Genomic DNA, 26,048 nt, shown 5'->3' on the forward strand with positions numbered 1-26,048 from the left:
TGAATTACTATGCAAAACATTCCCGTAATCACCATAAACACGAGAAGCGTATCTTTCTGTAAATCTGGTTTGAGGAGAGACAACCACAGGAGGAGGGCTAAGCTTGACTGTGAGTGGCTTTGACGTGGGCAGTAAGGGCTTAGGAAAGCAGGGCCTGTATCCAGTGCACCTGCCTGCGTCAGGGCCAGGCTGGATGGGGCTCTGAGCAACTGGCGCTAGGGGAAGGTGTCCCTGCCCATGGCACGGGGTTGGAGCAGCCTGACTTTTAAGGTCTTGTCCAACCCAAACCATTCTGTGGTTCTGTGATCCCAGTGATGCAGCTTCCCTTCATCTTTGCATCCTGTGTATGACATGAAGGATTTGGAGATGCCAAGCTCTGGTGTCAGGCCCCTGGGGTATGAGTAGAAAACAGAATCTCCTGGGTGGGCCCATGTTTGTGCCTACTTCCTTCCAGTACCGTCAAATGCATAGCTGATTTTTTTTTTTTTAATTCATATATACCTGTAAGCATTGGAGCTATAAAATGCATAGAATTCTTCTATACTATTTTATACTTGTCCATTTTAATTTAGGTATAAAATGTGTTTCTGCTAGACCAGATCAAAACAGGAAAGTCTTACAGAAAGCCCCAGAGATTAACCTATATGAATCTTTCTAAAGTACATTTGAACCTGTTTCTGCACAGCAGCCCAAAGGTTATTGGCAATGCACCAGAGAAACCCATGACTGGTGGATTTAGATAGTAGCTGCAAATCTGCACTAATCTCTGTTTACAATCTATCCTCTACTACTGTCTACAGAGAGTAACTACTAAGCTGAAGATGGTTTTCATAGCAGTATATACTGAAAAAATCAGTTTTAAATCATCTACTAGGGACAAAATACTTGAAAAATTTACCTAGAACCTTATCTTCTACTTCCTGTAAACTCTGAATAAAACAGTCAAGAACCATATAGGTAAGAGTAATTTTGGTAGATTTTCTAAACTATAATGATTTTAAGAGTGTGGTGCATTTTGTCTCTCTGTTTGAGGAAAATGAAGATGATTTGAGGAATTGAGGAATTTGAAGATGTCGCAGTGACTGTACGACAAATATTCCTTTCAGTTTGTTTCATTAGCCTTTCGACATGCTTATTTTCTAGGTTTTTAGATGGGTGGGAATAAACTGTATTTTGAGGTCACACAAATAGTCAGTTAACTTTTGCTAGCTTTGGTTTTATGTAGGGCAGATATAATCTACCATGGAAACACTGCACATATTTAGCATTACGTCTTAATAAAAGAATTATATAAAGGCTTATTATTGGTAAATAATTGTTGCATGCAAGATCCAGGAAATCTGTGGCTGCAAGTGTTTTGCAGTTGGTAATAAAAGCTCCGTTGTTCAGATACAGCAAGATATAACTACAATAATAAAGCAGCACTGATTAGTGATGAACTCTTAGGCAGTGTGTCTGCAGAGATCAAATCTGCAAGGTTTTTTAAAAATTATGCTTTAGATAACACATTAAAAGGCACACTTTGGGCATCTGCAGTTTGAACATGATGCAGTGCTCAGCCCTCTCGCAGTGAGGTGCTTTGGAGAGGCCCCAGAGAGGATACACACAGCAAGCAGGGAAAGCATTGCTGTTCAGAATAGGGCCCTTTTTGGCCAAAAGATTGCTAGAAAACCAGTAATAGCTGCTTGTACGCCATCCTTCTTTGAGTCTATGATTCTATGCCTAGCTCCCATGGGAAGGGCAGGGGATGGCTCTGCCTGGAGGGAACAGCCCCTGGGGATAAAGGAACTCAAGGGGGACCTTCTTGTTCTCTACAAGTCCCTGACAGGAGGGTGCAGCCAGGTGGGAGTCAGTGACCAGGCAACCAGCAATAGGACAAGAGGACATGGTCTGAAGCTGGACCAGGGCATTAGGAAGAATTTCTTCCCAAAAACATGTAATCAGATATTGGAATGGGCTGCCCAGGGGAGGTGGTGGAATCACCATTCCTGGAGGTGTTAAAGGAAAAGCTAGATGTAACACTCAGTACTGAACCGAAAATCACAGTAGGAAAAGCCAGTGTCCAGGAAGGAGACAGAAGAGCCCTGCAACTTTATTCCAATAAAGAGAGTCCACTGGGGCACATGCCCGTGGGGTCTTGTTTCTAGAGCATTCGGAGGGCACAGTCTCCTTTTATCCTAAACTCCTGGCCACACGTTGTCCTCTTCCTTTCCCCATCAGCTGAGGCAATAGGAAGGCACAGCCTTCCCCAGCCGCCTACCCCATATTGCATTCTCGCCCTTGAAGCTGCAATTTAACCCCGAAGTTCAGGAACTCAGGCTTGTACATTTGTCTGTTTCAGGAGTCAAACTGTCTGGGTTCTGTAACAAACCTACGGCTTGAAGCGGGTAGAAACATTAAGACCTATTTCGAAGACGGTGACACCCATACCCTGAGCCTTGGAACGGCTCGGGAAGACATGAGCACACATCCCTCCTATCAGTGCCGCGGTCCGTTTGACAAGTTGCTGTTCGGTCACAGGTCGGACTCCATGATCACAGAAGTCTTTTCCAACGTAAATGACTGTGTGATTCTGAGATGGAGGCCTAGTGAGGGGGAACCAACCGCCTCCTGCCCTGCGGGCGAGGGCCAGGAGCGGAGCCCGTCCCCGCGGGGCTGTCGGTGCCTGTCGGTCGCTGCCGGCCCCAGGCGCGCCCCTCGGCCCCCCCATTTTACCCGCGGGCCGAGGGCGCCCGGCGCGAAATGGCGCCGCCGTCACGTGCCCGCCGCCCGCCGCCTCGCCCGGCGCCTGCGCTGGGGCGGCGGGGCCGCGGCTCCGCCCTCGGCGTGTCCCGGGCGCTGCGGGCTGAGCGCGGTGCTGGCCCTGCTCTGCCCCTGCTCGGCGCCTCGGCCCGGCCTCACGCTGCGAGGGAGCCGCGCACCGGCGGCGGTGAGCGGCGGGGCGGCCGCGGGGACCGGCCCTTGCGCGGCGGCCGGGGGACGGGGGGAGGACGGGACAGGCCGCGGGGGCGGCCCGGGTTGCGGAGACAGACGGACGGACTGACAGACCGACAGGCGCACTCCGCGCCTGGAGACTTAAATTCTCCCCGAGCGCCGAACCTCGTGAGGGGCTCGGTGTGCGGTACCCTGGGTTTGTGCCATCCCGGGAGCTCTCACCGAGCTGCGGGAGCGCGCTGCCTGCGAGCTGATTTTCCCGTGTAAAGAGCTTCAGTGGATTGTTCAAGCCCGGTAGGAACGTTTCAAGAAAACCTATGGAAGTAACAATTGTTTTTCGTTCCTGCCGTGGGCGTGTAGGTGAACCCTCAAGAGAGCTTTTCTGAAGAGCTGTGCAGCTTCAGATGTGTCATTGAGTAAAACGAGGGGTCCTGGGCGTTGGGCAAGGGTGGGTTGCTTTCTTCTAAAAATAACGCATCAGTCGAAATCCAGTATCTAAATTTCACCACCGAAACGGTACTAAAAGGGGCAATGTATTTGTATTTCTTCAGTTAAAATTAATGCAAGCATTAAGATGTTAAGCTGAATGTGGTTATTTTTAGAATTTTGAGGGTTTGTCATAAACACAAAAATGTGGTAAATCCCTTGAGTTAGAGGCTCAGTTTTGACAAAAATAAGGACTGATTAAAAAAACTAAATAATCCTCTTCAGAAGCAAAAACGCCACCTATTAAAAGTCTGATATGCCCTAGATGAAGAAGAAGCTTAATCTCTGAGCTCATCATCCTGAAGGACTAGATCTTCTGAGAATTAGGCTTAAAATGTGTTTTTTCCCTATGTTTTGCACCATACTCGGTGGTTGAATTTGTGGTGGCAGCATTTTTCCAGGGCTGCCTGCCCTGTGCTGCTCCTGTTCCCCAGAAAGGCTCTGAATTCCGAGTTCCTTGGTGAGGGGGTGGCCTCGGGTGCTGTCACTGAACTGCGATTTCTTTAAAGACACTGTGATTAATGGGCCCAGTATTTCAGCCGTGTAAGGCAGGTCCGTAAACATTAATTTCCAGGTGTTAGAAAGTCAAAGTTTATTTATAAAGATGCCTGCTTTATGCCAGAATATTTCCAAGCTTGGTTATTTGGAGGGTTTTTATTTTTAAGGAACTCAGGTTTTGCTGCATTTATGTTTGGTTGCTAGGTTTCTACTAGAAACCTGATTTTATGGTGTTTTATTAATTCCTGTTGAGTCCCGGTATTAAGAACTGGAAGGGAAATCTAGAAATCAGAGGAAGTAGTTTCTTTGTGGCTTGGATCTGTGATATGTTTGGTTACAGTAATAAAACATTTTTTTGAACTGATGTTGTAGCCTGGGAAAGTAGTGAACAAGCTACTGAAGGCTTGTTTAACAGAGCCACTGCTAACCACTTTTCAAATTCCCCACCAAGCTCCCATGCCATGGGAGAGGTTTCAATGTCTTAATTTTAGCTTAATTTAACCAGCTCTGTTGGCAAGATAAGTTGCAGAAACAGTTAATTAACTTGTTTTTTTCTGAATCCTGTTGGCTTTAGTGCATTTGAGGTACTTTGAGTAGGATAATGTGCAGCTGTCAAAGTACTGGATCACAGGTACAGCTGTATGGGGGCCGTGCACCGATTTTTGATACTTTGCTTATACAAATGAGGATATGAATAGATTTGGTGAACCTCAGCAGTTATCAAAGTGTTTCATTTCAATGACTCTATTGCTGCTGTTTATCTTTGATAATCATTTGGATAACTACCTTAGATAACAATTTACTATTGTTTGCATAACAACAGTATTTGATTGCATCTCTGATAACTGTAATATTTTATTATATACATTTCTGCTTACATAAGCGAACATTTACATTGCTTTGGATGGTTCTTTTGGCCTTAGACAGTCAGATGTACATTAGATGTACACCTGATCACGTTTCTATTGTTAACAGTCACTTCCAGTAACTTTTTTTTTTAATGTATTATCTAAAATCTATTATCTGCTAGTTCTTACCTGCAGTGTAAAAGTATGAACTTCCTTCTCTTCTGAGGGGTCTTGGGACAGGTCTGTTCAAGAGAAGCTCTCTTCCTCAGGGGTGCTCTTGGTTATTTGGCTGTTACAGGTAACCAGTCCCATCTCTGTGAAATTCAGAAGCCTGCTGAGCATTATAGGTAGTCTTTATTGACTACCTATATTTGATACAATTATTACTATAAAAGGATATTACTGTCCTTTCCTTGATTTTCAGATGTCAGTTTACTATTAGTAATTACTTTTGCCTGTGGCCACATGAGGAATGTGGGGAAGAACACTGAAATCCTGAGTTCAGAGCAGGTGGAAGGGTACTCATCCCCCACCCCCAAGATGGGATATGTAAAAGCAATGTGAACCTTATTACAACAAAGATTTCAGGGTTTTGTTGTGTTTTTATAAAATACTTTTCTTTGTGATGTTCCTGGGGGTAAAGCTTTGAATGATTACATGTGATGGAAAACTCTGAAACACAAACTTACCTGTAATGTCATATTAAAAGAAAATAATGGGGAGGGAGGCAAGAGACTTTTAATCTGAACCCCTTGGTGCAGTGATCTATGGTCCCAGGTGGCCCGGGGCTGTCACCTGGATCCTGGGAGCTCATAAACAGGGAGGTGGCTGTGGCTGGGTGCTTTGTTGTTGTCGGGAGCAGCTCCTGCCGTGTGACTGCAGCCAGGCCTGGGCAGGTGCTGGCGAGGGCTGTGCACGTTTGTGCTGGGAGCTGAGCCCTGTGGCCTCTGTGTTCATCACACCCTTCCCCAGGCCATTGGACAGCCTTGCCACAGAAGGGAAGAAGGCAGGAAAAAACATTTGGGTGGGTTTTCTCCTCTGTTTTTCATGACTCTTAGATTACTTTAGTAGCTACAGTGTTGTTTACCAAGATTCACTAGTAGTGATAATGATAATGCAAATACTGAATAACTTGCTGTTTACATTGTACTGTTGACCAAGAAATGTAAATGCAGTTGCAACATTTGTTTCCCATCGCTTTTATACTTAATCTGACCTCATGTTTCTTTCCATGATAATATTTGTGTTGTGGGATAAGCTACCTTGTGTTAAGATGATCCCCTCAAGCTCCTTTACAAAAGCAAGAAAAATTAGAAATTGATGTCAATGTATTTCCCCATCATTTTTGCATTGGATGTAATATGAAATTATTTTTTTTCCAAAACTAATGCAGGTTTTTGTGGCATTTTATCTGGACAGGAGGGGAAAGCAGACAGATGCATGTGAGTGCCCCATGGCTGCAGCTGCCTCAGTTCACTCATTTATTGCCTATTGTAACTTGGAAGCATTCTTTAGGTAAGAAAGTTGCTTCAAAATATGTGGCTTATAAACTTAATACACTTCTCTGTTGAATCTTTAAATTGCATCTTAGTGTTTTGTGCTCTTAGTTGTAATGTTATTTAAGCATGCTGTTCATATGTGGCATTATAAACCTTTTATTTGTTAGATACTGACAGTACTTATGAAAATGAATTCTGTGTGCTGTACAGACTCTGCTCACTTCACAGGAGAGAGAATATGTGATATTTGTGGACTCTGCAATACAAGGCCACCATAAATGACAGATTTCTTCAGGTGCCACCCACAGAGTTACTGATTAATATCAGCTTTCTCTTTATAGACAAGCATGACTACTCAGTTCTAAATTTTCTGATGTGTGAGCTGAGCAGCAGCATTATTTGCACGGATTGCAGTACTTGGGTTTGATTTTGTGTGGAAGATGGGGGCTACTTCTCATGTATTCATAAATAATGTATAATACACCTTTGTTAAGCTTGGAATCTGGAAAGCTGATATTAACTGGGTAGTTTTTCTAAAGATGGTGATATGACCTGGGAGAATCTAAAGTCTTGTCCCATTTTTAAAGAAGAATAGGGAAGTTCAGTATTGGAAGGTTCCTAAAGATGATATTACTGGTTGAACACAATACCTGGTAAATACCTTCTGTTTCTAAAATCTGTCATGATTTAGTGAGGTGGATGTTGCTGTTCTTGTAGCTTTCCATTAAAGCATCTTCAGATAATGTGAAATTGGTAACTGGATACATGGGGGGTTTGGGTCTATTTTCTCATAGTGCACCAAAATACTCTGTCATACTAAGACACAGGATAGCTTTTCCATTAGTATGTGGGAGAATATTTGTACATTACTGATATACTTTTTTCCAGATACAATTTATTAGCCACAATTGTTTGTTTACTGTCAAGATTATCATGGTGCAGTAAGCATAATTTTGGAGCAAAAGTGAGTAAAGTTGAAAGTCAAGCGTCTTTAAATGTCAAAGTATCAGAGGTCCTGTCTTTAAGTATAACTTTTGACTCACATGGTTTTGGTATAAAGTAGGCTGAAAAAAAAAAAAAACATTTGTTACCAAGGTTTTTAGTTTTCTTTGGGTAATACTCGAGAATTCAGAGGTGTATCTGTGTTGCAAGAGTGCTTATGTGACTAAAACTGTAGATAATGCAAAACCTATTTTTTATCAACAGTTACACCTTCCCCTTAGTTCAGTGGTATTTTTCAGATAATGTTTGGTAAAAACAAATGTGCTTGTTACATTCTGTTGCTCTGCTTCCACATCTGCCCTCAGAGCAGTGGGTTCTGTTTGTCTCAGTCGTGGTTCCAGAGTTGATGTTAGTCCTTTCTATGGGTTTCCCAGACACTGCAGAACAGTTTTTCTCTGGTTGGTGGCTTCACAGGTTGGTTCATCTTCTGGGACCCATCCCTGCCTTCTGGTTAAGGAATCCATGCACACATACAGGATGACTCAACAGTGGGATGGATGTTCAGATACCAGAAAGGTGCTGGTAACTTGACAGGAACCTCCACATTCTTTGGAGGTAGGGTTGTGTGTGTGTGTGTGTAACCTCTCATTTGGATGCTGCCTGGGTTATATCACCTGGGACTGTCACTTAGCCAACTTCAGTTGTGCTTTAAAATATATACTGCTCATAAGGATTCAGAATGAAATAAGGATTCTTATTTTTGCAGTAAATACTGGGGCTTCATGTTTGTTAAAAATGTTACAATGCGTTACCAATGGAACCTTTTTCTGGCTCTGCATCCCACACTGAATAATAGGAATTCATTTTGTTAGATAGAAAGGACTGTAGTGTGGAATACTAAACATAGAAATTCTGGAGACAGCAGTTTCTAAAGGCTGTAGCAACAAGAACAAGTTCTGGCCAAATTCCAGCAGGCAGAGCATAGCTGCTGTGTATATCAGCAGTACCTTGCTGCATCTCTTCCTACATCTGGAGTGCTGCTTCTGGTCTGCAGCTTGACCTGTGGTTTAGGGAAATGCCCTTTCTGGTTGTTCTCAGATGGCAGAGCTTCCTTGTGAGAGCCAAATAAGCACCCATGAAGTCCAAGTAAGTTTCAGGTAAGATAGGAGAAATTTCCATTTTTATCAGAAACCTATCTTTAACCAAGATGTTGCAGATCTGCATGAGGGTAGCAATAGCAAGGAGAAGCTTCTCAAACAATAGCATGTGTTCAATTTCATTTTTTGTTCTGGACTTTCGTTTTAGTAAACAGCCAAGTCTGTAATTCTTTTCAAGCAGGGAGGAAGAAAAACAAGCAACAGGTATATTTTACTCAAAAGGCATTTAGCCTTTGCTAAATTTAGCAAGGCTGTGATCAACTCTAAGAGAGAGTTTTATAATGGTTGATTACTACATCCACACTTAATGGTTTGGAACACCCATTTGTTGTGGGACTTAAAGTAATCTAAAGTCATAAAACATGGTTGTGTAGATGATAACTTGATGGTCTAAGAGCAAAATGTTTATTCATGCTGAGCTTGCATCTTCATTACAGTAGTAACACTGTTAGTGTAAGTCATGTGTCTACTCAGGGAAGAAAAACTATTATTTAATATAATTTAAAGAGAGTTGCTGGCTTATCTGTCTGCATATATTACTGATTCCAATCACTAATGGAAATTTAAATAGACTGGATGAGTATGTATAACAACTCCTAAAATAAATTCCTTGGTGATTGAGATAATTTGTCAGGAAATCAAGCAGTAGTGAAGCTGGTGATATGAAAAGCCCTTAATAAACTGGCTACATTTTTCTTTCCAGCTTCTCAAAGAGCACACGTGCTTTCTTTTCTTAAAAATGGAGTTCATCAGACACTCATGAACCAAACAGATCAGGTTTTATAGGCTGGGGAAAATGCCAGGTAAATTTTTGTTAGCATAGTATGTATTTTGGCAGCTGTTTTTGTAATACATGGATTTGTGGTGTTTTTGTTTTCTTTTCCTTTCCCCCTCCACTCCATAATGAAGATACTATGGAAATTTTTCAGTCCAGAAAAAGCAAGCTGTGGGGGTTGCCATGGAAGTTTATTCAGTAAAAATAGATATATGCTCTGTTCTTTCTTGAGAAATGCATAGTTGGTTTGAAAATACTCACTTCACACGGGCTGGGAAGAGAGAAGGTCTGGTTAGTGAGACAGTTGAGAAGGGGCTTCAACTTCTACTAGAATGAAGTGGCAAAGCCAGTTGTTGAAAATTGACTGAGCAATAGAATTCAGTCTAGAATGGACTTGGTTAGGTTGCACTGCTTCAGCCTGTAAAAGCAGAGCTTTTTTCTTACGCTGCTCTTCTGAGCTCCGGCTCGTGAGGCAGACATCCCTTGCTGAAGTAGATCCATGTAGTTTGCTGATTTCCAAGGTCACAGTCCTTTTCCTGCTGAAAAACAGCGTGTGAACTCAGTTACTTTGCCCTGCTTTGATAAGTGGCCTCTGAAGTTTTTTACTGTTAGTTGTACAGACACTTTCCTCTCTTTGGCATTATTTAGAAAAAAAACAAACTGAGGAAGGTGGGCAAAACTTTTCAATCTGACTCTTGTGAACATGTCTGTTCCAGGTTTATCTGTGTTTCAAAAAGGAGTTTATAAATTAGGTTTTTTAGTTGATAAACCTTTTTTAGAGATCATGAGTAGATTCCATAGTTTGTCTACCGAATTTAAATTTAAACAATCCATTTTTCACTTCTAAGTTAAATTGCTGTTAAATACTTCTTAATCCCTACAAAATGCTTTATGTACTATGAAATACTACTACATGAAACTGTAGTAGTAATAATTTACATTTGGTAAATTAACAAGTCCAAGTTCTCCAGATTCAATCCAGGTTGTACAAAATAAAAGATACTGAGGGAGAAGGTTCTTGACAACATCTGTGCACTGGATATTGACATATGGATGTGCTTCTTTTCAAAATAGCATGCTGTATTTAATTTTTTTTAACTTATTATTGCTTACTGTGTTTCCACTGGCCTTTCTCCCTTCCTCCCTGATCTTCTGTGTTTTTCTAGACACCTGTTGTACGTGAGACCTTTCAGGAACCTGTGCAGTTTGAATACATTGGATTGTTACATCCTGAAACTTTCACCATGAAGAGAGCTGGGCAGAAGGTGGTGGCTGGAACTGAAGCTCCTGGAACATCACAGCCAAGCAAAAAACAAAAAACTAGTTTATATGGCTCAGGGTTTGGGGAATCTGACCCATGCACCTCGATGGACTGGGGCAGCCTTCCACACCACGTGATTCTGCGTGTTTTTCAGTTCCTGACTTTAGTGGATCGAGCCAGGGCATCTTCTGTTTGTCGAAGGTGGAATGAAGTTTTTCATATCCCAGATCTCTGGAGGAGATTTGAATTTGAACTTAGCCAGCCAGCCACTTCTTACTTAAAGTCTACCCATCCGGATCTCATTCAGCAGATTATCAAGAGGCACGCTGACCATCTGCAGTACGTCAGCTTCAAGGTGAGCAGTGGATGAGCTGTGGGTCAGTGTCACGTCACTGAGCACGAGGGATGCGGCTGTTCTGTGTCAGCTGCCTTAAGGATTGTACCTGGCAAGTCTTATGTTTAAAAATGCAACTACTGCAGCATTTTATTTCCCCATGTGCAGACAGTTTCATCCAATTTTCTACACTCTAACCTTTGCAGAGTAAAGAAATAGTGAATGATGTGCAAAACAGAGGTGGAAGGTGAGGCAAAATAAGAGATTTTGTTCAAAGTTACTCTTCAGGCTTACGAATTTTGAATCAGTTCATTATTTAAGATGCAAATGTGTTGTCCATGTAGATAAAATGGATTAGTTTACCGGAGCAAGGACTTTGTCTTTTTTGGGCTCTAAAAAATAGGCATTTAAAAAAAATGCATACATAGCACTGTGTATTGTAGCACCAGTACTGTTACAGTATTGCAGTAACATGAGGTTATTTGAAGACAAGACTTAGATTTAAGGTTTGTGTTCATACTAGAATTACCCAGCAGTCACACTCAGGAAAATTTTGTAATAGTAGCTTCCCTGAACTCTTTCTGGTCTTGAAATTTTCAGTCAGTGTTGCACTTTGTGCCTGTGATGATTGCAATCAGGAGCTGAGTAGATGTGGAACCTGCAGTCTTGGATATCCATGGTGCTGTTTTCTAAATAATACTGCAGAATGACTTCACTATTTTTAAATTGCTTTTATAGGTTGATAGTAGTACTGAGTCAGCAGAAGCAGCCTGTGACATCCTTTCTCAGTTGGTGAACTGTTCTATCAAGACACTGGGCTTGATCTCTACAGCAAAACCAAGCTTTATGAATGTCTCTAAGGTAAAGTTCTACAAACTGTAACTACCATGTTTTAATTCACTCTTAAACCACTTTAGCTTTCTTAATGTTCTGTTCTTAAGTTGATGGCAATTTTTCTGAAACAGTCTCTGGTTACTTTGAAGTAACAGAAGAATTACTTTCTGGAAAATAAAGGCCATTTTTTTTTTTCTGCAGAGAAACTTCAGATACTTCAGGCTCGTCACTGTGTCCAGTTATCCCCATAGTTATCAATGTATTACAGTGAAATGATAAATCAGAGTAGATAAATAATGAGTGTAAGGTTAATTTTGTCACATGCAGCAGCATGTTTTTAAACAGAGACCCCCCCCCGTTTATGTTGAAATAATCCTTTGTTACATGAAAAAGGGGATCCATGGGAAGTGTTTATTTTTGTACTTTTTGCCCGTGCAGAATGTGAGGTCAAAGCACTGAAGTTTTGCTCATCTTTTCATAAGAACTTTTCCCCTCTTTCAATTTCTCTAAATAGGCTCATTTTGCATCAGCACTGACAGTAGTTTTTGTGAACTCCAAGTCATTATCATCAATCAAGATAGATGACACACCCCTTGATGATCCTTCCTTGAAGGTTCTTGTTGCTAACAACAGTGATACTCTAAAACTACTGAAAATGAGCAGCTGTCCTCATGTTTCACCTGCTGGTGAGTGCTGGTTGTATGTGAAAAAGGGAGTTGTAAAGTCTCAGTATCATCATTGACTTAGTCTTGAGTTTGAACAGTTGGAAGGCGAAGAAGGTGGTGGTTGTTACTGAATGTGTTGGGTTGATGAAGGTGGGGGTGCTATTCACTTGACTGCATCTTCTGGAATCCTGGGGATATTTTTTCATTTTCTCCAGCTGCTGTGCTACCTCTGAAGATAGGTCTTGAGGCCTTCAAAATTAGTGCAAGCCTTTCACACATGCTCAAAAGACATGATGTTCATTGCTTTACTATGTGAGGGTAACCAAGTGGGTGCTCCTTAATGTGTGCAGATTTGTAAACTTAACTAACTAGTGTTCTGTGGGAACACCACAGAACCCCTGATCCATGAATCAGCTACTGCTTGGTGGGATAAAGGAGATTATAACAGTTGTCAGTAGTTGTTTTCCAAGGTGCTGCGAGTGTGTACAAATTTCAGAAACCTGTGGTGTTAGACTCTGTTTCCACCTTCCAGAGTGCCCTCGTGTGTCCAGATCTGGGACTGGTGACTTCCTCATTGGTTGGTGAAGGACTCATTCCTATCAAAATACACCCTTGCTGAAAGTTCAGAGGGCTTCAGGGTCCCTTCTCACCTTCCTTTCTCCTGAAACCTTATTGCTGGGGAAAGGGAGTCTAGGTCTGGTCTATTCCTGTACTCTTTTCTGGAGTCCACAAAAAATGACTTAATCTATGTACTTTGTATTCCAGCAGATTAGGAAGAGTAAACATTATTTAGGTCTTAATTCACAGAAGGTCGTAGCTGTTAAACTGTTGAAATAGTTGGAAGTTGAAGGAATGAGTATTAGGGAAGGGACTGGTGGCAACTTCAGCTGAAACTAACATAATTTCAGTTGGTTCTTCAAAGCTGAGGAAATTCTGCATAGGGAGCAGCAATGAGGAGATATGCAGATCCAAGATGAATGTGACTTGTGTCTTTTACTGTGAAGTGTTAACGGCCAAAACTCTTTGGGGATACCTAGAACTTGGGTATTTCATGGGATTTGGATATAAGCATGAAAACTCAAGCCAACTTTACAAGAGATCAGCTATGCTTATATTCGCTTTTCATGAGTAAATTTTTTTGTTCCTCAGGCATTCTTTGTGTGGCTGATCAGTGTCATGGACTTAAGGAGCTGGCTTTGAACTACTACATACTAAGTGATGAACTGCTGCTGGCTCTTTCAAGTGAAAAACACGTTGATCTCGAACACCTTCGCATTGACGTCGTGAGTGAAAATCCCGGACAAGTTCAATTTCACACCATTAAAAAGCAAAGCTGGGATGCTCTTGTTAAACACTCCCCCAAAGTCAACATTGTGATGTATTTCTTCTTGTATGAAGATGAATTTGATGCGTTCTTCAGAGAGGAAACACCTGTTACACACCTGTACTTTGGTCGTGCAGTGAGCAAGGCAATGCTGGGTCGCATTGGCATGAACTGCCCCAGGCTGATCGAGCTGGTCGTGTGCGCCAATGGACTTCAACCTTTGGATGATGAACTGATCCAGATTGCTGAGCGCTGTAAGAACCTAACAGCCATGGGGCTGGGGGAGTGTGAAGTCACCTGCAGAGGTTTTATTGAATTTGTAAAGATGTGTGGGGGCAGGCTTACTCAGCTTTCCATAATGGAGGAGGTGCTGATTCCAGATAATGATTACAGCTTAGATCGGCTTCATCTGGAAGTCTCCAAACACCTTGGAAGAATGTGGTTTCCTGATATGATGCCAACGTGGTAAATTCTCTGTGTGGATAAAATGGGGGAATCGGGGTGTCGCTTTCTATGCAAATAAAAAATTTAAAAATCAAGTGTGAAAAATTTCTTCCAGATTTGAGTTTTTCTTCCTTGAGAAAACCTCTATTAGACTAACAGCAAAACACTCTAAAATATTAATTATATATTGAAATAGAAAATAGATTTAAGTGTACTTAACAGTTACGAAAGTATGTCTGTGGTTTACAGATGCTTCAAACTTCAGTGAATTTGGGCTTCTCTGAGCTTCAGTTTAAGCATTCCATTTACTTTAAAGTGGGTTTGGGTTTTGGGGGGTTTTTTTTCTGTCTTTGTTTACTCTTTCTGATCTAGTCAGAAGAGAAACTATTTTCCTTTAGGAAATCTATCTGTGGAAAGCTGGATAGAATTTTGAGTACAGTATTACTTGTCATGATGTTTTATATAGCTATTTTTTAAAATAATTCATGTTTTAATTGTAAAAGCTTGTATATTAAAATAAACGATCCTGGGTTAATCAGATATAATCTAGCTTAAATTCATGGCAGTATAATAAAATGTTAATAAGCCTATGCTTACAAAAATTTTCCAGCTTTAAATTGCACTTTAAATAATTTTGTCAGATTACAAAACTAGGGAATGCATTGTACAGTATGTTGGTTTTGTCTTATGTGTTAAAAGGATGAGAAAGAGATTTTGTTAAAATTACTAATTATAAGTTTGGTTCTAGATTGCTGGAGTGAGTAATAAAGCACTTCGGAAACTGTCAGGACACTAAGGAATAGCTTTGGATTTGGACTCAAGTCTTTGTAATCAAAGACTAATGTCTGAATGCTGTTCATGCTTTCCTTGCTAAGAAATAAGAAGGATTTTATAAATGTAGCTAGGAAGAAGGGAAGATCAAATGCAATACAATTGACTTTGATCCATTTCTATTTGGAATCAAGAATTTATAGCACTTAAAATTGTGGACTAAATGGACTGTAGTAATCTCACCTGTTTCTTCCAGAGCTTTGTGTAAGCCCTGATTTCTAGAGAAAGACTTGCTGAAGGTAATCCTGAAATATTTAATTCAGGACTGTTTAATACTTGTTGCTCTTAATTGTTTTTTGAGACAGATTGTATTATATTTATTTTCTTAAAAGGGGAAAGGCATGGTGAGTTGATGTAAATTAGAGTATGTATTTTTTAGTTAACATTTTGCACACTGTAAACTTAAATACATTGTATATAAATTTTTGCTGTAATGATTTTGGTGCCACTCTTGTTGCATCTTCCTATTGATAATGCAAAGTCTACAAAAAATTGCTGGTGGTGGTTGTCACTGTCATGGCTTAACCCTGGCTGTCAGCTGAGCCCCTCACAGCCAGAGGGATAGGGGAGAGAATCAGAAGGTGAAAGAGAGAAACTCATGGCTGGATAGAAAGAGTTTAATAGTCACACAGGCAGGCATCCCCCAAAAAGGGAATCCATTCACCACTTCCATCAGCCATGTCCAGGAAAGCAGGGCTCTGTCACCCATAAACACCCGATTCCTCCACCTTCCCCCAGCTTTATATGCTGAGCCTGATGTCATACAGTATGGAATGTCCCTTGGGTCAGCTGGCCTCAGCTGTCCTGTCTGTGTCACCTCCCGGCTGTGCACCCTCAGCCTCCTGCCTGCTGGGGCAGTACAAAGCAGAGCAGGGCTGTGCTCTGTGTAGGAGCTGCTCAGCTACAGCAAAAACATCCCCGTGTTACCAGTGGTGTTTCCAGTGCAAATCCACAGCTCCATTCTCGCTCCTGTGAAGCAGATTAACTACCCCAGCCAGAGCCAGTGCATTTGCAGCAGAGAATGAGTTTTTCCCCCACTTCCACAAAACAACAGCTAAAGGGTTAAACCACTCTTTTCTTGGACACACTTGTCCCCAGCTGGATTCAAGGTTACACACACCTGAGTGAGTAATGCTTTATTGCCTGTTGCACAGTTAAGAAGCATCTATCTGACTGGTTGCTAGAGGCTGTGATCTGAGCACTTCCATAATCCAGGGGATTATAATTTAAACACAAAACTGAAATATTTCCAAACAGTATTTGGTTCAAGATGTGTGGCTTGCTTCAAATGGAAGTGTAATAAAGTGGTTTAATCCATGCACTAGACTCATCCATCTGTTGCACTTTGTGCTCTTGGGGTTCTCTCCTGCTAGAAACAATGTATGTGACAAGCCTTTGGAGAAACTGGAGAATGGCAAAGTAGTCATTGTCATTTCACTTTTGTGCCTGAAACCTGACATGCAGACCATAAAATGGAGTGTGGACAAAGCTTGTCAGTTGTTGGGAAGTCCTGGAGTCCTCCTTCTAGCCAACAGAACAGTGTTAGTGTATTTATAAACCCTGGTGACAGAGATATAGTTCAGGGGGAAACTTAAAAGGCTGCTGAGTATTGTCCCTTTCTCAATCCCTGTCACAAAGCCACAAATCACAGAATTGCTGAGGTTGGAAAAGACCTTTAAGGTAATCAAATGGCTGTCGAATGTCAGCAAACTTCCAGTTAAATAGGCCTGCATTGATGAATGTTGGGATTTTTGATGAGCTGATTTTTTTAGAGTATTTGTTTTTCTCCCTGATCTGAACAAATGAGGCCAGCTGGTGCTTGGGGGAGAAGCTGACAGGAATGCACCTTCTCTGCCACAGGAGGGAGTGAGCACTTTGCATTTTAGCTGATTTTTCAGACTTTGAGAAAGCTTATAGCCAGTCATTGCTAATTTTCTGATTATCTGGTAAATGCAAATTCAAAAAAAATCTTTTTCTCTTTTGTGAGTCCCTGTTGCCATCCAACAGATGCTGTTTGTGTAAGGCTCAAAGTATTGAATAGGTGATAGTATGAAGTGTTGTGCATGGGAAGAAAAACAACTTCTGGATGCTGAGATGGATTTATTTGAAATTTACTGTGTTTCCATTTCAATCTCTTTGCCCTTTCCCCCTTTCAAGATTGCTTGTAGGATCCGAGTGGTCGCAGTTCTCAATGTGAATATGAGATGTGATCCCAGGAAATACTCTTTGCATTGGCAACATTTTCCCAAGGACTTGTCCCTTGGAAATGGCACCACTATATCTTATGGGGTGGATACAGAGTAGTTTCACACAGAACTCTGGTGAAAAAACAAGAGGGAAAACCTCACATGACTGATGAAGCAATTGTTCTTCTGTACTATATTTCAGAAATATTAACAATGTCTGTCTTGTCCTTTCCACTGAGATAGCAATAGTGGAAATACCAAAATAGCAGAAATACTGTGGTCATAAAAATTAGGTAGTGGTTGGAGTCATTGACTTAGTAGAAGAGGGAAGGCAAGGAGAAGGTGGGAATTTGTGTGTAGGAAAGGGAAAAGCTTGAAGACATTTTGCAGAATTCAGTTATTTGCATTGTAGCAGGAGCAAAAAGTTCTGTATGTAAGTGGAAGAAAACATGGCTAAACTACTTAGCTAACTGCAAGGTAATGCATCCTATATGAGCTCAAGACAAATGTTAAATGACAGATAGCTATTTACCTGGTCCCCTGATCTGGACTCCATCATCAATGGCATTTCCATTGTGGAAGAATTTAATAGGCCCAGAGAGCTGGCCAGAGAAGGGAGCGTACACGGTGGCCCCGTCAGCACAGATGACATCCACTGCTCGGTGCTTCCCTTTGCCACTGCGTCTGAAAACAAACACATCTTTACAAAAACCTCTGGTCAGGCCCAGTGCTGCAGAGAGAGGTTAGGCAGCACATGGTGAGATCTGGAAATGGGTTGTTAGGACAGAAACAGTCTCGGCAAACTGGCTGAAGGATCTGCAAAGGTGTAGGTGAGGCAATGTCATGTAGGGTGGATGACCTGTTGGAGTTGGAGAAAAATGCCTTTCTTCCAGGTCTTTAAATAAAGACCATAGAGTATAATAAAACCATAGAGTCACAGAAAGGTTGGTTGTGTGAAGGACATCAAGTCCAACTCTCCACTTGAGTCAGGAGTGTTCCCAACACTAGGTCAGGTCAGGCATGGCTTAGTCTGATAAAAAGCTCCAAGCAGAGAGGTCTTATGAACAACATGGGCAGCCTAAAAGTTCTCAAGTCCAATCTAAGCCTTCAAAGCTGTAATTTTTATGTGACTTAAACAAAGTTTAACTCTTAATTCAGTGGAAATACAACAAAAGCCCACATGTTCCAATTATTATATTACCTTGGAGCCCCATAGTATCCACAGCCATACTTATCACAGCCTCTTATCTCGTTGGTAGGGTTCCCAGCACAGACTGCAGCCCAGCGCCCGTCCTGTTGTGGCAATGGTGGAACATCTTTGAAACACAGGAACACAGCACATCAAAGTTAACTTCTAGATTGTTTATCACTTGCATGTTTGCAACTACTATCTTTGATTTACAGTTAGGTGAGGACATACTGACATTACATCCCATGCTTCTAGTTGGATTTTTCTCCATAAAATTTGTAATCCTTTAGGAAATGTAAATGGAATGTAGACCTAAGCTAATATTTCTAAATTAGGGTTATTTCACAGAAGAAACATGATTTAAATACAAAAATTCAAAAAGAGTATCACAGGTCCTAGAGGGCAAATCTACTCTTGTTCTGAGTTGTGTTTTTTGTTGTTAAGGGTTTTTTTACCAGGTGTAAGCAGATGAGTAGGATCAGAGTGGTCGCAGTTCTCAACGTGGATATGAGAAATAATGCCAGGATATACTTTTTGCATTGGCAGCATTTTCCCCAGTCGTTGCCCTCTGTTGATTCGGCCGTGGTACCGGATGGGGTGAATGCAGACGAGCTTCACACAGTAATCTGGGAGAGACGGGAGAGGAAGCGGGGTCAGGAAACATGAGCTGCATCTTCTCCTGGGGTGAACAAGAGGCATTCTCTGCCAGCCTCTTACTGGAGACTGTTAGGATGAAGCAGAAATGTAGTCAAGGTACCAACAATGGTGAAATCAAAATTACTATATTTGTCAGGGCAAAAAGGAAAAAAGGGTGTTGGAAAATAGAGACAGGAAAACATCCTCTCAGCACAACTGAGGCTATATTTCCGGTGCTTTATTTTTACTGTTTCCTATTTTTTGATTTGGGATTGTTATTTTCCTGCTACCTGTTTTTCAACTCCTTTCTTCCCTCCTCTCCAAGAAAAGCATAGGAAAGGACTACATCCTGCTGGTGCTGTCTTCCAGTATTTCAACGTACTGGAGAGGATGTAAGATTAATCAACACTGTGCTTGAGTTGAAGAACCACAGAAACCTTGCTCAAGTAAATGAAGTGATTACTTGTGCACGCCTCACAGCACACCTGCTGTTAATTACTTGCCTTCTCCCCTGATTTGGACTCCATCATCAATGGCATTTCCATTATGGAAGAACCGGATGGGTCCCGAGAGCTGCCCGCTGAAGGGAGCATACACCGTGGCTCCATCAGAGCAGATGACGTCCACGCCTGCATGCTTTTCTTTGCCACTGTGCCTGGAGGCAGAAATACATAATTAGGGGCATCTCTCAAGGTTAATGTTATGTTTCAATTGGTCACGTAATGCAGGATGATAGCTGGAGCTTGTCTAACAATAATTTTTTACCTGCAATGAAATTGGACAGAAGTAGCAGGTTTGAAGAATCTTTTTTTTGTTGTTGTTGTAAATTGTTCACATTATTCTGGCCTTCTTCAGAGTAGGATGAAATTTCAAATTTAAGCTTATTTTTTATTTTCCCAATTTCATGGGGTATTTCAAACTGTTAGAGAAAAGTACCATTTTATCCCAAAAAAATCTGTACCACGTAAAACAGAATCTTGACTGGCATTTTCTCACTTAGAAATTTGGAAGCTACATAATGAAGAGGGACATTTTTAGAGCCTGGGGAGAGGAGATGACAAGAAAATGCATTCTACATATAAAAGCATTTTTTCAGAGAAATACAACCTGTTGTTGTATGAGGTCCCTACTTAAAGACAGTGATGCTGACAGATTTTTAGTTTGTGTAATTGAATCTACTCAGCTTCCTGTAAGCTCTTGCTGAGTGTTGGTTAAATTTCTGGAGTATAAGCAACAAGGGTAAATAGCACAAATCCTTAAAATACTTCAATTTCCTTTACTCTGTCTGTGACACTCATGTAACACTCCTGCTCCTTCACCCCTGCAAATGTTGTCAGCAGTGGCATCACTGTGCTTCTGTAAGATTGCTGAGGAATAGCCCAAAAATCAGTAAGAGGTCCTGCAGACAACAGTATTCTCTCATTCTGAGTGTCAGCTCTGTGTAACTGTACTTTCTCCTGCCTGAACATTTAATTCAGGAAAGCAAGGTGACCCCCCCGACCAGGCAGCTGTGTTACCTGTCAGCGCCGAAATTCCCGCAGCCGTATCTGTCGCAGCCGCGGATGCGGTTGGTGGGGTTCCCGCTGCAGATCTGAGCCCAGTGCCGGTGCTGCTGTTGGGGCGGGTGTGCCTCCAGCTGCTTGGTGAAAACTTCACATGGAAAAGAGGAAAAACGAGGAAAATTCAGCCATGTTCTTAGTCCAGTGCAACAGAAAAGTGTTCAGGTACAAAATAGGGTGTTTAAAGTGAAAGACGTGAGCTCCAAGGAGTTTGTCATTTCAGAAACTGTAGGTAAAAGGACATTATACAACCTGCTGTATAGACTTGATCCATTTTTCCCTGATGTCATACTTTAAGGTATATAAACAAAAAAAAAAAGCAAAGCTATAGATAAAGATGTTTAAAAATAGTTTATGAAATAAATTATTTTTGCTTTCTAATGGTGCTGGGTTGATGGTTGGACTTGATGATCTTAGAGGTCTTCTCAAACCTTAATGATTTTATGATTCTTTCTGAAACCGCCAACTACTTCAATATATGTCTCTTAATGCACACCTAATTCCATATTTTATAATAGTCATAACTGTCCACATTACCATCATTCCTCATAAAACTAGAGGGAAAAAACCTCAGCATTATTTATGTTCAAGTGAATTTCAATAATTCATTATTGTCTGCCTAAACCCAGTCAAGCCCAGCTGCAATACAGCAATCTCAACTCACCAGTGGACACCAAGCTGACCAGAGTGACCAGACTGAGAGTTGGCATTTTGGGGCCGTGTCACCCGTGTTCTTCGATCCGGTCAAAGACGTTGAACAGCTGCCACCTGAGGTATTTATGTGCTTTTGAAAGCCCAAGTCCGTTGTCTTGGCCAATCAGCCTCAAGCAAAGTATTACAGCTCCAGGCAGGTGGTGTTGCCATATTGGGCTCTGTGGTGGTCTGCAGGCTCTGACAGTTGTTAAAGCTGATTGGGAAAGATGGATAAAATAATCGGGCTCTTAACAGTAAGAGATGGAAATGACCCCACATTTCAGGAAACTCTGGTTGAGCTGTTTCTTAACATCTTTTCTTCCTGTTCCTGGAGTACATTTTAGGCCAAAAATGGTAGGAACCAAAAATGTGGTTCAGAGGATTGAGCTGGAGGGAAAAGGTGGTCAAAACTCCAGAGTGGATGTCACCAATTTATCCTTTGCTGCTCATTTCTCCCAGGGCTTTGTGACCAAGAACACAGAAAGTGATTGTTGTTAATGAGTATTCACTTATGTAAGGAAAAACAGATGCTTTTGCATCAAAACATTTATTTTTTTCTGATTGAGCTGATATTGTCATTTATTTCACTTAAATCTATTAAGTCTGTTCACTGAAACCCTGGGTTTTTAACAGTGTAATACTTATTAAAACATCTTCAAGTTCTGAAACAACAGTTGCAAACCCACATTGCATGAGTAGAACTGACCTGGAGTTCAGTAATTCTAGGTTTTAAAGTGATGCTTTCAGTACCTTCTTGGTTTCACCTATTGTACTATAAATAATATATTAATTGTACTTTGTGTCTCTGGTAATCTTTCAGTTTGATTTTTCTCCACTACTTAGAGAAAGGCATTAGATTTTCTTTACAGATATGTCTTGGATAATATGAAATTTAAATGAGTCATGGTGCTTTCACATAAATTATTTGATATTTCAAGTTACAGAAACCTCTGGAAGTCTCACAGATTTTATTCAGAGAAGAAACAGATGTATCTCCGCCCCACTTCTAGTTTGCAAAAGCATCTGTACATTGTGTTTTCTAAAAACCTTCATGGAACAAGCAGTTGGAGACAAATTTTTAACTTGCGTTTCCAAACTTTTCTTTACAGCCAATATTTAATCCCCAAATAATCTTTTAGCCCTCCCTGGGGTTACGACAAGTGGTTTGGCTGGTTTTATCCCTGCTGCTTTCTCCTCCATCCTGCCAGGAAGAGCTGCTGGTTTCCACACTCATAACCACCAAAGAGATATTTATGTAAAACTTATGTCCCTTCAGTCCAGTTTGGACGGGGCTGTTGTTGTAATTTGCTTCATATAATGGAGTCTTGGCTGATAAATGTGCTGGTAAGGGCTCTCAGTAGGCATTCAGGGTTTGGGAATGCTGCTTATCCCTGAATTGAAAGATGGGATGTGTGGCTTTGTATGATCCTTGCCAGAAACAACATTCATTCCTATTCTCCTTCATTTGACACAAGCTCTCTGCAAAACCTCTCAGCTCTCCTTAACAGCAGGAGTCAGCAGGGGAGGTGGTATGGGTGGCATTTTAAATGAGGATTTCATAGCAGAGAGGTTGTAAAGTGTTTCTGGGCTTGCCTAGCTCTGTACTGGCTGCTGAAAGGTTTTTCCCTACTGCAATCAAAACCATTTAAAAATATAATTTTTTTTTCAGGGGATGCCTGGCCATTCTCATTTGAAGGGTGTCCAGTGGGATTTCTCCAATAATGATCTCTCTCAACTAGATTTTATTTGTGATTTATTTCAGTTTGCAGTGGGATAGTTTTAAATACCTCATTAGATAACTTTAGCCTGGGGCAGACCTGCCTTGAAAATCTACTAATTTTTATAGACTCCTGTGAACTCACCTGCTCCAAATTTTACCAAGGCAAGAATTGCAGCACTTCAATCTGCTCTACAAAGTCTGGTGAAGGAAAGGCTTAGTGTAAAGCCAGCCAAACTGCTAGGCACAGAAATGGGAGGTGCACAGACACTGAAGAAGGTTTTCCTTGAGTCCTGTTTTGCAGTCTGGTGCTTTGTAAAATGGCTCTAAGCTGCCTGCTCTTTGCAATTCTTTTTCCCCATCTCTCCTGAGTGCAGGTCTGACTCCAAATTGCTCATAACTGTGTGCATTTATTTTTATTTCTTCTCTGTGAGAGATCCTAACAGCATTGTATCTTGCTCTGGTCTTTCAAAAACACATCAAAATACCATTGCTACTGCAATATATCTAATGCACTTGTGGTAAAGTACTCTTTATAAAACAGATTTCAAGTGTAGGATGATGCATTTGGGATGTCTCAGTGCCTTTCCCATCTTTCCTGGGTGAGCTGGCAGGTGCAGACCTCTCATCTGGGGCATGAGGAAGTTCAGAACCCAAGTTGGAGGGATTCTTGTGTTGGGCTCAAGAAGTTGATTTAACAGTTGGTAAGTGCAGTTGTGAAAGACATGAATTGGCCACTTAGCACCCAGTAACAGAAGGATATGGAACAACCCCTGGCATTGCACAGCCCTGGGAGCTGCAGTTGCACCATTTCCTTCCCTGTAGCGGCAAGGGGCCATGAAGAAGGAGGGGAGCCAGGTGGGTTAAATTGGGAAATGCTGATTCCTTTCTTTTGCACAGGGTGTTAGGTCCTCGTTTCCCCCTTTCATGTCAGTAGTAACTTAAGTGGCTGTGTAAGAAAACCCTTCAAGTTCTTCTGATGGACTGAGCAATTGCTCAGCAGGAAAATGGGAGTGTTTGGGCTGATATCACTGAATCACAGAATAACAGACTGGTTTGGGTCGGAAGGGAGCTCAAAAACCATCTTGTTCAACCCCCCTGCCATGTACAGGGACACCTTCCACCAGACCAGCTTGCTTCAAGCCCTGTCCAACCTGGCCTTGAACACTTCCAGGGATGGGGCAGCCCCACATTCTCTGGGCAGCCTGTGCCAGGGCCTGACCACCTTCACAGGGAAGAATTGCTTCCCAATATCCCATCTCACCCTCCCCTCTGGCAGTGGAAGCCATTCTGCTTTGTCCTGCCACTCCAGCCCCTTGTCCACAGTCCCTCTCCAGCTCTCCTGGAGTCCCTTTAGGAAGGGGCTCTCAGGTCTCTCTGGAGCCTTCTGTTCTCCAGGCAAGCACCCCCTTCTCTCCCAGCTCGGCTGCAGAGCAGAGGGGCTCCAGCCCTCAGAGCATCTCCATGGCCTCCTCTGGACTTGCTCCAGCAGGTGCATGTCCTTCTGGTGTTGAGAAGCCCAAGAGGCAGAGAAGGAGTTAAGCCTGATGCTGTCCTGAAGAAATCCCTCCTTTGCTGTTTAGCCTTTCCAAGATACCCTGATTCTGCTGTGTAGATGATGTCATATTTCAGCAGTGTAAACTAACAGTCACCAGGGCTTTGGGCTGGTACCTGCCATGCATGTGTACATAAACCTTGCAAACCTTAGACTAGTCCCCCTTAACTTATTAATTATCTTAACGTTATCTCTTAATAAATAAAGTTGCACAGTAGAAGAATGGAATAAGATTTTTGGAGGAAAAAAACCCAGAAAACTGAGATATGCCTGGGCAATGGTAGTGGTGCCTTTGGGCAGAAACATCAACAAAAGGTCACACTGTGAGCCCGAGCAAATCTACCCCCACAGCAAACCCTGTGGTTTCCTTCCAGCCATGCTGCCTCCCACTTCTGCTTGCCCACCAGTGGGGGCTGGTTTCTCCATTGTTTCCTTTACACAGTTGGATTCAACCAACGTCCAAAAATTTATAAAAGTCCTTCCTCTTTGCTACCTCTGAAGGGCTGTTCCCCAGTGAACTGGGTAAATGAGTGCTGAGCATTTTATTTCTTGGTCCTTTTACAATCCCACAACTGTAGGCTTGCCAGGTTTGTTGGCAGGTGACTGAAAAGGTAAATCCTCTTCCTATATCTTACCTTTGGCTTGGTCCTTCTTGGCTAGCACAGTGTTTTATGTGGTAACAAGTCAGTGCTGAGCACTCACCTCCCATCTGAGCTGTGGACAGCAGGTTATTAAAAATACCTAAAAGCTGTTTCTCTGAAAAATGAATCATATTCTATGTACTAATCTTTATAAAATGAAATATATTTCAAGAATGACTGTAGAAGAGCTTACTCATGCCACTTGCAGTGCAGGCTTTTGTGGTGAAAATCCATGGGCAGAACACAAAACAAATTGCACTGGCTAATAATTCCAGCTTCTGATTTTTGAAGTGGGAGGAATTTTGCCCCAGCAATTACCAAGGCTGTGCACACGGCCGAGGCTGTAGTTCTGGTGGGCTATCAGCAGGTTGTGCTCGTTGACCAGCAAAGGCAGGGCTGGGCCTGCCGTGTTGAGCAGCTCTCAGGCTGTGGCAGATGCCAGTATCCTGCCCTTTTTGCTAAGTATGAGCTGAAGACGAAGCTGAAGTTGTGCTACTGCACAATTCTGATTGAGGGCTCCATCTCAAATTTATTTGTCCTTAATAGCAAACATACCTCAGCGTGAGGCAGGCTGGTTTCTGTAGGGTGGACTAAAGAACACAAAATAACTTTTTGCTACCTCTGTTCTGTTTCCTGAGGAGGACAAAGCTTAGGCTGAACCCTCCAGAAGTCCTTTAGGGCTTGAGGAAATGGAAGGGCATTGCTTAGATTTGGGTTGCAACTTTAGGCTGTTAGTCTGGGACCTTGTGATACAAATTTATAAAACAAAAGGGATGGAAGGAAATGAATCTGTGCAGAACCTGTGCAGAAACAAAGCAAATCTGCACAGCTGAGTTTGCTAGCTCTCTACTCAAAAGCCTAATTGTCCCTGTTCCTTCCCCTCACCTTAAACATTTCTAGAGCTGTGCATTTTACCAGCTCTTTATTTCCCTCCCAGAGTCAGCTGCACATTGCATTTCCCTTCCTCTAGACCCAGTTAATTTTTAATAGGCTGAGAAGATAAAACTAGATTTCCTTATACTGTTTGCCCCACCTGGTCT

General features: G+C 41.9%; 2 protein-coding genes across 7 annotated transcripts; one reads left to right on the top strand and one right to left on the bottom strand.

The window, feature by feature from the left end:
- The first annotated feature begins 2,799 nt into the window (after nt 1–2,799).
- On the top strand, nt 2,800–16,150 carry LOC128795731 (F-box/LRR-repeat protein 21-like). Of its 6 annotated transcripts, XM_053956753.1 has the most exons (9): nt 2,800–2,929; nt 6,186–6,281; nt 7,682–7,822; nt 8,306–8,364; nt 9,068–9,167; nt 10,306–10,755; nt 11,473–11,595; nt 12,083–12,254; nt 13,383–16,150. In XM_053956753.1, the coding sequence occupies exons 6-9, from the start codon at nt 10,384–10,386 to the stop codon at nt 14,024–14,026; spliced, it is 1,311 nt and encodes a 436-aa protein (XP_053812728.1). In that variant the 5' UTR covers nt 2,800–2,929; nt 6,186–6,281; nt 7,682–7,822; nt 8,306–8,364; nt 9,068–9,167; nt 10,306–10,383; the 3' UTR covers nt 14,027–16,150. The 6 variants fall into 6 exon arrangements, with proteins under 6 accessions (XP_053812728.1, XP_053812729.1, XP_053812727.1 ...); XM_053956754.1 differs by lacking the exon at nt 9,068–9,167; XM_053956752.1 differs by lacking the exon at nt 8,306–8,364.
- An 803-nt stretch (nt 16,151–16,953) lies between these two features.
- LECT2 (leukocyte cell derived chemotaxin 2) lies at nt 16,954–21,131 on the bottom strand. Its single transcript, XM_053956767.1, has 7 exons — nt 21,067–21,131; nt 20,361–20,493; nt 19,347–19,498; nt 18,663–18,833; nt 18,220–18,334; nt 17,551–17,702; nt 16,954–17,150 (listed from the first exon to the last, which is right to left on the bottom strand). Exons 1-7 carry the CDS (start codon nt 21,110–21,112, stop codon nt 16,960–16,962), a joined length of 960 nt encoding a protein of 319 aa, XP_053812742.1. The 5' UTR covers nt 21,113–21,131; the 3' UTR covers nt 16,954–16,959.
- Nucleotides 21,132–26,048: the final 4,917 nt, after the last annotated feature.

Source organism: Vidua chalybeata, chromosome 15 (genome assembly GCF_026979565.1).
Source record: "Vidua chalybeata isolate OUT-0048 chromosome 15, bVidCha1 merged haplotype, whole genome shotgun sequence".
In the NCBI taxonomy this organism is placed as follows: Eukaryota; Metazoa; Chordata; class Aves; order Passeriformes; family Viduidae; genus Vidua; species Vidua chalybeata.